This window comes from Dasypus novemcinctus, chromosome 13, assembly GCF_030445035.2.
Source record: "Dasypus novemcinctus isolate mDasNov1 chromosome 13, mDasNov1.1.hap2, whole genome shotgun sequence".
Classification (NCBI taxonomy): Eukaryota; Metazoa; Chordata; class Mammalia; order Cingulata; family Dasypodidae; genus Dasypus; species Dasypus novemcinctus.
This window is the reverse complement of record NC_080685.1, coordinates 38,299,589-38,310,228: the sequence shown is the minus strand read 5'-3', so window position 1 is coordinate 38,310,228 and position 10,640 is coordinate 38,299,589. Positions and strand designations below refer to the sequence as shown.

General features: G+C 49.3%; 1 protein-coding gene across 2 annotated transcripts in view; it reads left to right on the top strand.

Moving 5' to 3' along the window:
- Window positions 1-1,627: 1,627 nt before the first annotated feature.
- The window catches only part of LOC101428943 (intelectin-2), a 399,980-nt gene continuing 390,967 nt past the window's right edge, over window positions 1,628-10,640 (top strand). The window contains exons 1-8 of one of the 2 annotated variants that reach the window (XM_004448386.3): window positions 1,628-1,749; window positions 2,018-2,081; window positions 2,947-3,057; window positions 4,417-4,664; window positions 5,906-6,064; window positions 6,471-6,591; window positions 7,916-8,019; window positions 9,976-10,238. In XM_004448386.3, the coding sequence (XP_004448443.1) occupies window positions 2,024-2,081; window positions 2,947-3,057; window positions 4,417-4,664; window positions 5,906-6,064; window positions 6,471-6,591; window positions 7,916-8,019; window positions 9,976-10,128 (954 nt within the window). In that variant the 5' untranslated portion in view covers window positions 1,628-1,749; window positions 2,018-2,023 and the 3' untranslated portion in view covers window positions 10,129-10,238. Of the gene's footprint in view, window positions 1,750-2,017; window positions 2,082-2,946; window positions 3,058-4,416; window positions 4,665-5,905; window positions 6,065-6,470; window positions 6,592-7,915; window positions 8,020-9,975; window positions 10,239-10,640 lie in introns of those variants that run through there. The other variant, XM_071207525.1, reaches the window with a different exon arrangement.

Sequence of the window (10,640 nt, the reverse complement as noted above, 5' to 3'; positions counted from 1 at the left end):
AGATGTCTCAAGATATGTTTTGTTTCTATTTCTCAACTTATTTATAAATAATTGGAAATTGATAGGAATTATCTTTGAATGATAAGCAAAAGAGGAATTTTTCATTGATTTCAAAATTAGTCTGAAATAAATATACAGGGGAGAAACACAAATAAACATTTAATAACAGAAAAATGTGTATGTGTGAATGTGGGTTTTCGCCTTTCCTGGTTTCAAAATATATTATTAAGCTATAGTAATTTAAACAGTATAGTTTCTAGTGAGAAATTAGGTGAATTGATCCAAGGTAAGAAGGCATTTAATGTCTAATGAAGACATTCATTGTTATTGAAAACATTCCATAAATAATGTCAGGAAAAGAAATTTGCAAGTTGAAAAGAAATCAGATTAGATCTTCACCTCACATTAAACGTGAAAAATAACTCCAGAGATGTTGAGAAATTAAAAGGAAAGAGTTTCTAGAATTTGCAAAGTGGCTAAACATACGTAAATGGGTAATCTAAGCATAATGTTCCCCTTCTCCCAGGCTCTAGGAGCCATGCTGACTCTCCCAGGAGAACCGCACGAGTTCCAGTGCTGTGGGAAGCCTTACCTCCGCGGTCGGTATGTAAGTGAAGAGTCCCAAGGGGAGCATAAATGCTAGAGCAAATGGGGTGTAATATTAGCAATAGGTGAATCTAGATAAAGGGTATGTGTGTGTTTTGGCACTATCTTTTATTTTTTATTTTGCAATGCTTTGTAAATTTTAAATTATTTCTAAACAAAAAGTTAATAAATTATAAAGGCAGTGGCCACTAGAGGTACTGAAGGGAGGGAGAGGGACGAACAGGTATAACATGGGGGCATTTTGGGGATATTGGAATAGTCCTGTATGACATTGCAATGACTGATACAGGCCATTATATTATACATTTTGTCAAAACCTATGAAATTGTGCAGTGCAAAGTGTAAACCCCCATGTAAACTACAACCCATGGTTAGCAGCAATGCTTAAGATGTGTTCACCAATTGTACCTAAGGCACCACACTAATGAGGGATGTTGTTAATGAGGGAAAGTGTGGGAGGGGGAGAGGGTGGGGCATATGGGAATCCCCTACATTTTTAGTAAACTTCATGTAATCTAAAGCTTCTTTAAAAAGAAAATAATTTTTAAAGAGTTAGTGAGGTTGTGGAATTGTAGTGCAAGATGTAATAATTGGTGTTTGGAGACATACAGTAGGCCATAGGAGGAAGCCATTGACTGTGCCTGGGGTGGGGCCATTAGGGAAGAATTCAGAGTTTATGCCGAGTCTAGAAGGAAGATTGTCTTAAGAGAGACAAGTGCCTGGGGAGCCCCCTCTGATCAGGGGGAGCGTGTGGGGCGGTGGGATTCAGGGAGCTGGGTTGGACTAGACAATAAGATAGGTCCTGTCAGGGGAGTTTGGTCATGTGATGTAACACTGTCTCGTGTTTGTGCGGGACGCGCGTCCTGACAAGGCCATATCTCCGCGTCCCTTGGGCGGTGAGTGTCACCTGTGTGATCTGGCAGGAGCCCCAGGCTCCTGGGGCCACTCACGGCCCCTGCTCACTGCACCCCAGCCTGGGGCGGGCGGGGCTCTGCGGGGCGGGGCTTGCTGGGCTTGGCTTTCCCAGGGAGGGCTCAGCCTCTACCCCACACCAGGAGCTCTGCAGAGGGAGCGCTGAGTCCCAGCCCTCAGGAATCCCTCCGCCCGTGGATCTGTGAGGAGACGAGGGCGCTCTGTGTGCAGGTGACGAAGGTGTTTCTGAGTCTGAGATAGGGTCCTTGTGTTTGGGACCCTGATGTCAGCTCAGGGCTGGTCACGGGGTTGAGAATTTCAGGGAAAGGAGTCCTTGGCCCCTTGGGTGTTATAGGGCCAGACAGGGCTCAGGGCTATGCTGGAAGATTCCAGAACTTGCACAATCCCATGGCTTTCCATTTGGGGTTTCCTGACTCGGAAAGTGTAGGAAGTGAGATACAGTTCAGCCAGTGACCTTGCGTCTCTTGTTTCTCCTTAGGGGACAATGGCCATAGTCTGGTTCCTGCTGTTCCTCTCTGTGGCCACCAGAGGGCGGAGTGCAGGTAAGTCACTCACAGGCATCCCCTCCTGTCACCTGCTGTTCTTGGAGTGGAAGGAATAGAGCTGGGCTGGGTTGGTCCGAGCTCCTGGGCCAGAGGGGGAGTCGCTGAGATGAACAGAGACCGCGCTTTGCTGCAGACTTGAGATGCGGACTGCGTGCTGCGGTGTCCGGCCTCTCCTGGGTCTGGGCTGAAGCAGTGCGGGAGGTGGCGGAGGCAAGCCCCGGCGCTGCTCTGTGGCTCTGTGTGGTTGCGACGGGGCTCGGGGGTGGATGGTGGGGTCTGCGTCTCCTCCCAGCCACTCCTGCCCCTGCGACCTTGGCCTCGGGGTCTGCTGGGCGCTGCGTGGTCAGTGCCGCGTCGAGGGAACATCCTCCTCTAGTCCCCGTCCTCCTAACTCCATTCCTATGCTTCGCGTAATCATGCTGCTTTTCAGCGTTATTTAATTACTGGATGAAAAAGCACCTCCACGTATATCATCTCATTGGCTCTCTACGGGCACGAACAATTTACCAGTGACGTTGTAAAGATGGAGAAAGGGAGGATCCGAGACGTTATGTGCCTGCCCAAGGAAGCTCAGCCCTCAAGGGTGGCCTGGGATGTCCCCTTGAGTCCTCTTGAAGGAATATGTCAAACTCCCTTGAACGCCTGGGCTCGAGGAGTTCACTGGTAGGGATTTGATTCCAGGTAGTTGAGCGGAAGCACTCAGGTGTTAAGCCTGGGTTAGAGATGGGGTCACATGTCTCAGAGAGAGAATCCCTGCGTCTTGGGACCTCACAGCGTAACAGTGATGAACTGATGCGGGGGCCAGGAACGATGGTCTCAGCAGCTGCACACTCTTCATGAGACATATTCTCGTGTCTCCCAGCCGCAGTCCGTTCTCTGGAGATACTCCAGGAGCACAACGACTGTGCTTCTTCTGTTCCACTCATGCCCAGAAGCTGCAAAGAAATCAAGGAGAGTTCCCCCAATGCAGATGGTAAGTGATGAATCAACCTGGCGTGTCTTTCTTGAAGCTGCTTTTTAGCTCAGCTGACCCTAGTTATGGAAACCAGGAGACATGGACCCATGGTTGTGTCTGCTCTGCCCCCCCTCCCCGAGCTCCCACTCAAGGAGGTTTCCCTGGGATTTGTGAGGATTTTGTGTCCCACTCTAGTCGCAGCAGACATGATTTTCTGAACACAGGGAAAATGCAGTGTTTCTGGTGATGGTTAGGGTGGAGTCAAGAACTGTGAAGGGTCTGAGATTCTACCCTCCTTAGAAGCTAATGAGTTAGCCTGCCACCGGTTCCTGGATGCTGGCAGAAGACGTGAGACTCCTCGGTCGGAGACGAAGAACTTTATTGCTCACAGCAATAGCAGTAGCCAGAGTGCCAGCTCCCAGAGTCCCAGTTCCTACAAGGTGATGTGAAGGGGGCCAGGTGACATCTGCATGTTAGTGGATTTGTCAGGCAGGCTACCAAATCCAACTGGTAAGGAGACATCAAGTCTTTTTTAGATTCAGAGAGTTTATTACTGATTACATAGACAGCTAAATCAAGATGAGCTTAGTGCCAGCTTCCCACGTCCCATGTCCGAGAGGATGACACAGAACAAAAGGGGCCAGATGACAAGGGAATCCAGGTAGTGGGGTGCTTTGTTGCTGAGGAGCCGGTCCATTCTGCAGGTAAGCAGTTTTATAACCTGCAGGTGGACTCCAGGGCTGGGGCAAGGCCCAAAGTCTCATAACTCTTCGGATCCTTGGAGGCAATGAGAACGCTCATGACAACCTCCCTGGAAGATAGGAAGGTGTGTGAGATGTGATCTTGTAGCAGCTCGGGGTCACGGGCATTCTTTTAAGGCTTAGGTCAGCTATGGTTAAGTCTTGCCCATGTGTCCCAAGCAGTTGGCACATGGTGCCGTGGTGGAGCCATTCTCCACAGGGTTGTGTATAGCAAAGGCTGGTGTAAACGGAAGCTTTTCTAACGGGCGGTAAGCATGCCTGCCCTTTCCTCCGAGGTGCGCAGAGGCTGCCCCATGCTGGAGACTTGAGATGTGGCTGGGTGGTGATTTCTGGTCTCTTCTGGCCGGGGGTGGGGGGGTCCCTATCCAGAGGGAAACCCAGTCTCTCTTTTTCAAGGCTCTTCACTATACAAACATTTTTGAAAGGATAATGTGGAACAAAAGGCATGAGGTGAGCAGACATGTGAGATCCATGGAGAATTGCTTCCCACCAGGTGGGAGTATGTAGGGGTCTTCAGGACATCCTCTCGGCTTCCCAGACCCTTTTCTCTGACCCTGGGGCCTGAGATGGGCCAAGTGCCCTCAGACAGGGGAGTCTGGGCTGGGTTCCCCTGCAGATGGCCTGTATCTCCTCCACAACGAGAATGGCGTCACGTACCAGACCTTCTGTGACATGACCACTGATGGTGGCGGCTGGACCCTGGTGGCCAGTGTGCACGAGAACAACATGTATGGGAAGTGCACGGTGGGTGATCGCTGGTCCAGTCAGCAGGGCAACAGAGAAGACTACCCAGAGGGGGATGGCAACTGGGCCAATTACAATACCTTCGGGGCTGCAGAGGGGGCCACAAGCGATGACTACAAGGTTGGTGCCACTTACCTTCCACTTGGGAAATATTCAGGATTTGCATGCGACTGGATCACAGCCTGCAGAAGGGAGGTGTTTTATCTTGCCACAGGGCTGCTGATGCAAAGCATCAGAAATGTGTTGACTTTTATAAAGAGAATTTATTTGCCTGTTAAAAGCTCAGGCAAGTTCCAAGGCCATGAAAAGTCCAACTCAAGGCACCATAAGAGGTGATTTCTCACCAGAGTCGCTGCTCTTGTTCCTGCAACGTAGCCCCAGGGTGAAGCAAGATGGGCTGCTGATCTCTGCCAAGGTTTCAGCTCATCATCTCCTCTTTTTTTTTAATTTTTAAAAAAGATTTATGTATGTATGTATGTATGTATGTATGTATATATGTCTCTCCCTTCCCCCCCTCCTCCCAGTTGTCTCTTCTCTGTGTCCATTTGCTGCGTGTTCCTCTTTGTCTGCTTCTGCTGTTGTTAGCGGCATGGGAATGTGTTTTTCTTTTTGTTGCGTCATCTTGTGTGTCAGCTCTTCGTGTGTGCGGCGCCATTCCTGGGCAGGCTGCACTTTCTTTCGCCCTGGGCAGCTCTCCTTATGGGATGCACTCCTTGCTCGTGGGGCTCCCCTTCACGAGGGGACGCCCCTGATTGGCAGGGCACCACTTGCGTGCATAAGCCTGAGCATGGGCCAGCTCCACACAGGTCAAGGAGGCCTGGGGACCTCCCGTGTGATAGATGGACGCCCTATCCACTGGGCCAAGTCTGCTTCCTCACCATCTCTTCTTGAGCTTTTCATGGACCCGACCTCCTGGGGCTTCGTACTTAAGTGATCCTTTAGTCCCCTCTCTTACATGGCAGGATCAAGCATGGTGGCTTCCTTTTCCTGTGTCTGTCCATCTCTCTGTGTCTCCCTTTATATCAGGCCAGCAAGAGGCCAGAGACTCAAAAGGAATCAAAGCCCACCGACGTGATCCAGTCCAATGGGTCTCACACCCACCGGAATGGACGGGTTCAAACGTAATCTTTTCCTTTTTGGGATTGTCCCAATTCAGACTGTCACAGGTGGATTGGAAGATGGGCCTGTAGAGATAGGAATGAAGAAGAGGACAGATGTACTTACATGTCGTTGAGTCACAACTTCTTCCAAACAGTCTTGTATGGACCTGGGTGTAGGTGGTGGGAAATCACCCTCAGCAGGCAGGGGGTGCCTGAGTGCTGCTCTCGGCTCCATTGGGCTTGGTGTCTGCCACTCTCCAGAACCCTGGCTACTATGACATCCAGGCCCTGGACCTGGGCATCTGGCATGTGCCCAACAAGTCCCCGCTGCAGCTTTGGAGGAACAGCTCCCTGCTGAGGTACCACACCAACACTGGCTTCTTCCAGAATCAGGGGCATAACCTCTTCGGCCTGTACCAGGTATACAGGGCTGCCGGCTGGGGCGCTTTCCCTGGTGCATGGAGAGTACAATGTCTGGGGTGGGGGTGAGTCTGCTTTCCATAGTCTCGTCTCCCTACCTGGGCATAGCTGATTTTCCTGCCTCTGGCTCACAGTGAATTGTGTCCTGCCTCTCTCAGAATCCCTGAGGCAGGCAGGGGAAGAGGCCTATGAGAGAGGAGGAGAGGAGAGAAGAGAGGGAGAGGGACGAAGGGCTTGGGGCTGCTGGAGAGGCAGAGCCGCGGGGAAAAGCGGGTCAATCTTATTAAGATTGGTTTCCAAGTAATGGCAGTCTAAGTTAAAGGGATGTCCGCCCCCTGTCCCCCAATCTCTGATCATGGGAGCATCTTGGCCATCCTCACATAACCTCTATTTTGGGTCCTTGCAGAAATACCCAGTGAAATACGGATTGGGGTCGTGCTCGACTGACAACGGCCCGGCGGTACCTGTGGTCTATGACTTTGGTGATGCCCAGAAAGCGGCATCTTATTACTCGCCAAGTGGTCGGAGTGAGTGTTTGCTCCCTAAGCCCTGTCGCCAATCCTTCCCTGCACTCTTGGAGAGAGGTAGTAAATACCCACAGAAATAATTGTAACATTTACTGAACACCCGAAATGGTCTGAGCTCTTTTCTAGGAGCTTGACATTGTTTTGTGTCATTTGATCATGAGAAAGCTGTGACTTTACAGATGGGGAGACTGAGGCAGGAGAGGTTAAGGGACTTGCCGATAGTCACAGGACGAGAAAGCAGCAAAGCCAGGACATACGCCCAGGGGTCTCAGCGCAGAGCCTGGACTCTTAACCAACTCCCTGCACTGTCTCCTGTGTTAGTTAAGGACAAGGGCGGCTAATATTTACAAGAAGGAACAACTAGGAAAATGGTGAGAAAATTTATTTTTATTGTGAAGGTTAGCTATTAATTATCTTAAAAAGAGATGAAATATTTCAGTGTAATAAAGTCACAGGAATTAAGTATTTGTTATTTGGTATTTTGATGAAAGGAGGTGATTGTAGGTGAAACAAAAAAACAAACTTTTAATTGGATGAGAAGTATGTAAACAGAAACATATGGCCACTTCTGAAAATTTCTTATCCCTGTTGTACCTTTAAAAAAAATATATATTTATTTATTTATCCTTTATTTTCTTTTAAATGTTACATTCAAAAAATATGAGGTTCCCATATACCCCCCACCCCACCCACCCACCCCTCCCAAATCAACAACCTCTTCCATCATTGCAGCACATTCACGGCACCTGGTGAATACATGTGGAGCACTGCTGCACCCCATGGACAGTGGTCCACATTGTAGTCCACGCTCTGCCCCAGTCCACCCAGTGGGCCATGACAGGACATAGAATGTCCAGCATCTGTCCCTGCAACACCACCCAGGACAACTCCAACTCCTGAAAATGCCCCCACACCATATCTCTTCTTCCGTCTCCCTACCATCAGCAGCCACCGTGGCCACCCTCTCCACTTCACTACTACAATTTCTTCCCTTACTAATCACAATAGTTCCCCAATCCCTGCTGTACCTTTTGAGGTCTTCTTGGTGATCTTTCTTAGAGTCTGATTTCTCCTATGAGCCTTAGGCATGCAAGGGTCCTCTTTGTAGCCCAAACTTTGGCCTGTTTTCTGGAGGTGGGGAAGTTCCGTCTCGGCCATGTTTGGGTCCAGGATGGCCCAGCCAGTGGCCACAGAGGGGGTCCCCACACAGCCTGGGGTGCTGTAGCCTGACATTTTGGCATAGGGAGTCCCTAGGCTGGCCAAGGGGAGGTTTTTTCTAATTTCCTTGACTATTCTGGCCCTTTCTCTTCCTCTTCTTTTCTAGGTGAATTTGATGCAGGATTCATCCAATTCAGGGTGTTTAACAATGAGAGAGCAGCCAACGCCCTTTGTCCTGGGATGAAGGTTACTGGCTGCAACACTGAGCATGTGAGTCTAGGGGGAGCAAGGAGGCTGTGTGCATGTGTGCGTGTGCCATTTTTACTCTCTTGATAGTGTCTTCTGGACAGAATTTGTTTTGGTTCTGTGCAGCTTAGCAATGTTTTCATTTATGGTTAGTGCTATATTGTGTAAGAAGTATTTCCCTGTCTTGAGGTATGAAGATGTTCTCCAACATTACTATTAGCTTCTAGAAGCATTATGTTTTGGTTGTTTTTTCCAGGATTGTAGGAGAGAGCACTATAGCTGTGGTGACTAGAGCCTGTCTCTGAGGGATGTCTTCTAGCTGGAGGCAGGTTGAGATGGTGTCAGAGCCATTGGGAACAAGGGCATTCACTAGGACCCCGTCCCTCACAAAACCACCTGAGAGATGGGTGTTTGGTTCCTGAAAGTGACCTTGAAGTCACAGCCTCATCTGTTTTGTTCCCCTCAGCCTTCAGTTTGTCCACTTGCAGCCACAATTAGGCTGCTTTGTTCTCATGGAACGACCCCGACATTTGGATACAGAGAATATTAGGGGTATGGGTGTGCAGACAACTATTCCTACACTGGCTTTCATGGCCCCTTACAGTGTCTGTTAATGCATGTTTGCATTTAAGAAAGCATGCATTCTTTCCTTTAAAAATACAAGCATAGAACACTTGCTGCGTGTTAGGAGTTAGAGATCAAAGACGGCATATTCTCTTTCCTTAAAGAGCTCGTATTGAGTGGGACAGAGTTATAAATGCATAATTGCAATCCCATGTGGTGTGAAGTATAATAGAATAGAAAGAGGGTGCTCTGGGGACCCACAGAGGAGCTGCTGTCTCTGCTAGTGGCATACAGTCGATTTTCCAGAAAGGTGACATTTGTGCTGAATCTTAAAGATACATAGAGTTCAAAGGTAGTGCCTGGAAGGGTAGTGCATTTTCAGCACAAATTAGTACCATGTTCAAAATCACTGGTGTCAGAGAGAGCATGGTGTGTTGAGGAAGCAGCAAGCTGGTTTGTAATTTTGGTGCCCAAGGGAAAAGGGTGGAGCTGATGCTGGAAATAAGGGCAGGGTCCAGGAGAGACTTTTTTTTTTTTTTTTACATTATGTTAAGTATTTGGGGTTTATGCTGTGAAAGATGGAAATGGTTAGAGAAGTTTGAGCAGAGGAATGGCCTTACCAGCTTTGGTTTTACAAAGGTCACTGTGGTAGCAGTGTGCAGAACATGAATTCAGAAGCAGGGAAATCATGGGCAAGGTGACCAGTTATGAGGCAGGTGGGAAGGTCCAGGTATGAAATACTAAGGACCTGCACCAGGGTGTTCCTGGTAAGGATGGATGAGCCTGGGTGGAAACCAGAGATGCAGAGATGATGGATCAATAGCTCTCGATGACCAGAGGACTGTGGGAAGTGAGGAAGACTACAGGGATTTTAAGGTTTTATTTGGGGGTGACAGGTTGCTTGCAATTAATCAAGACAGGTGACAGGATGCGGAACAGGTCTGGGGTTAATAAGAGGTAATTCGTTTTGTTTTCTCAAGTGGAGTTGAGATACTTGAGAGATATTTAGGTGGAAATACTCAGGTGGCAGTTGGATACGGAAGTACCAAGCATTGGAAACATCTGGGCTGGAGTCAGAGCTTTGGGAGTCACCAGTATGTACTGCTGGTAGTCGTGGGAGAACATGAGTCACAACAGGCAGAGTGGACTGAGCCTTGAGGAGATGAGCACAGGAGTAGCCAGCTGAGGGGCCTGAGAATGAAAGCTAAGAAAAGTGAAAAGGAAGTCAAGAGAGAGCGCATTATTTCCGAATGCCCTGGAGGAAAAGACTTATGGGATGGAATGGTCAATATGGTCAAAGGATTTGGCAAAGCCAAGCAGGATGAGGACCAAAGATTCCAGAGGATTAGGGTATTAAGGGGTCATTGTACCACCTCCATACCTCCCATTGTGCCTCTTCTCCTTCCTCCCTGTCAGCACTGCATTGGTGGAGGAGGATTCTTCGCAGAGGGCAATCCTGTGCAGTGTGGGGACTTCTCCTCCTATGACTGGAATGGATACGGAACTCACAGTGGTTACAGCTCCAGCCGGGAGATAACCGAGGCAGCTGTGCTCTTGTTCTATAAATGAGAGCTCGCCAGTGTGGAACCCCAGACTCAGCTCCCAACCCTGGACACTGGGAGAGAAAACCTAGAGTGCTAAGAAAGAGGTCAGGAAAATAAATCGCATCCATTTCTGGCTCCAGGTTTCTTTGCATTCTTTTTTAAGATTTATTTCTCTCCCCTCCCCCCAGTTGTCTGCTCTCTGTGTCCATTTGCTGTGTGTTCTTCTGGGTTTGCTAGTTGTCAACAGCACTGGGAACCTGTCTCTTTTTGTTGCGTCATCTTTCTGCGTCAGCTCTCCATGTGCGTGTCACCACTCCTGGGCAGGCTGCACTTTTTTCAGCTGGGCGGCTCTCTGTACGGGATGTACTCCTTGCACGTGGGGCTCCACTATGTGGGGCCACCCCTGCTTGGCACGGCACTCCTTGCGCGTATGGCACTGCGTGTGGGCCAGGTCACCACACGAGTCAGGAGGCCCGGGGTTGAACCCTGGACCTCCCATGTGGCAGGCGGCTGCCCCATCACTTGAGGCAAATCCAC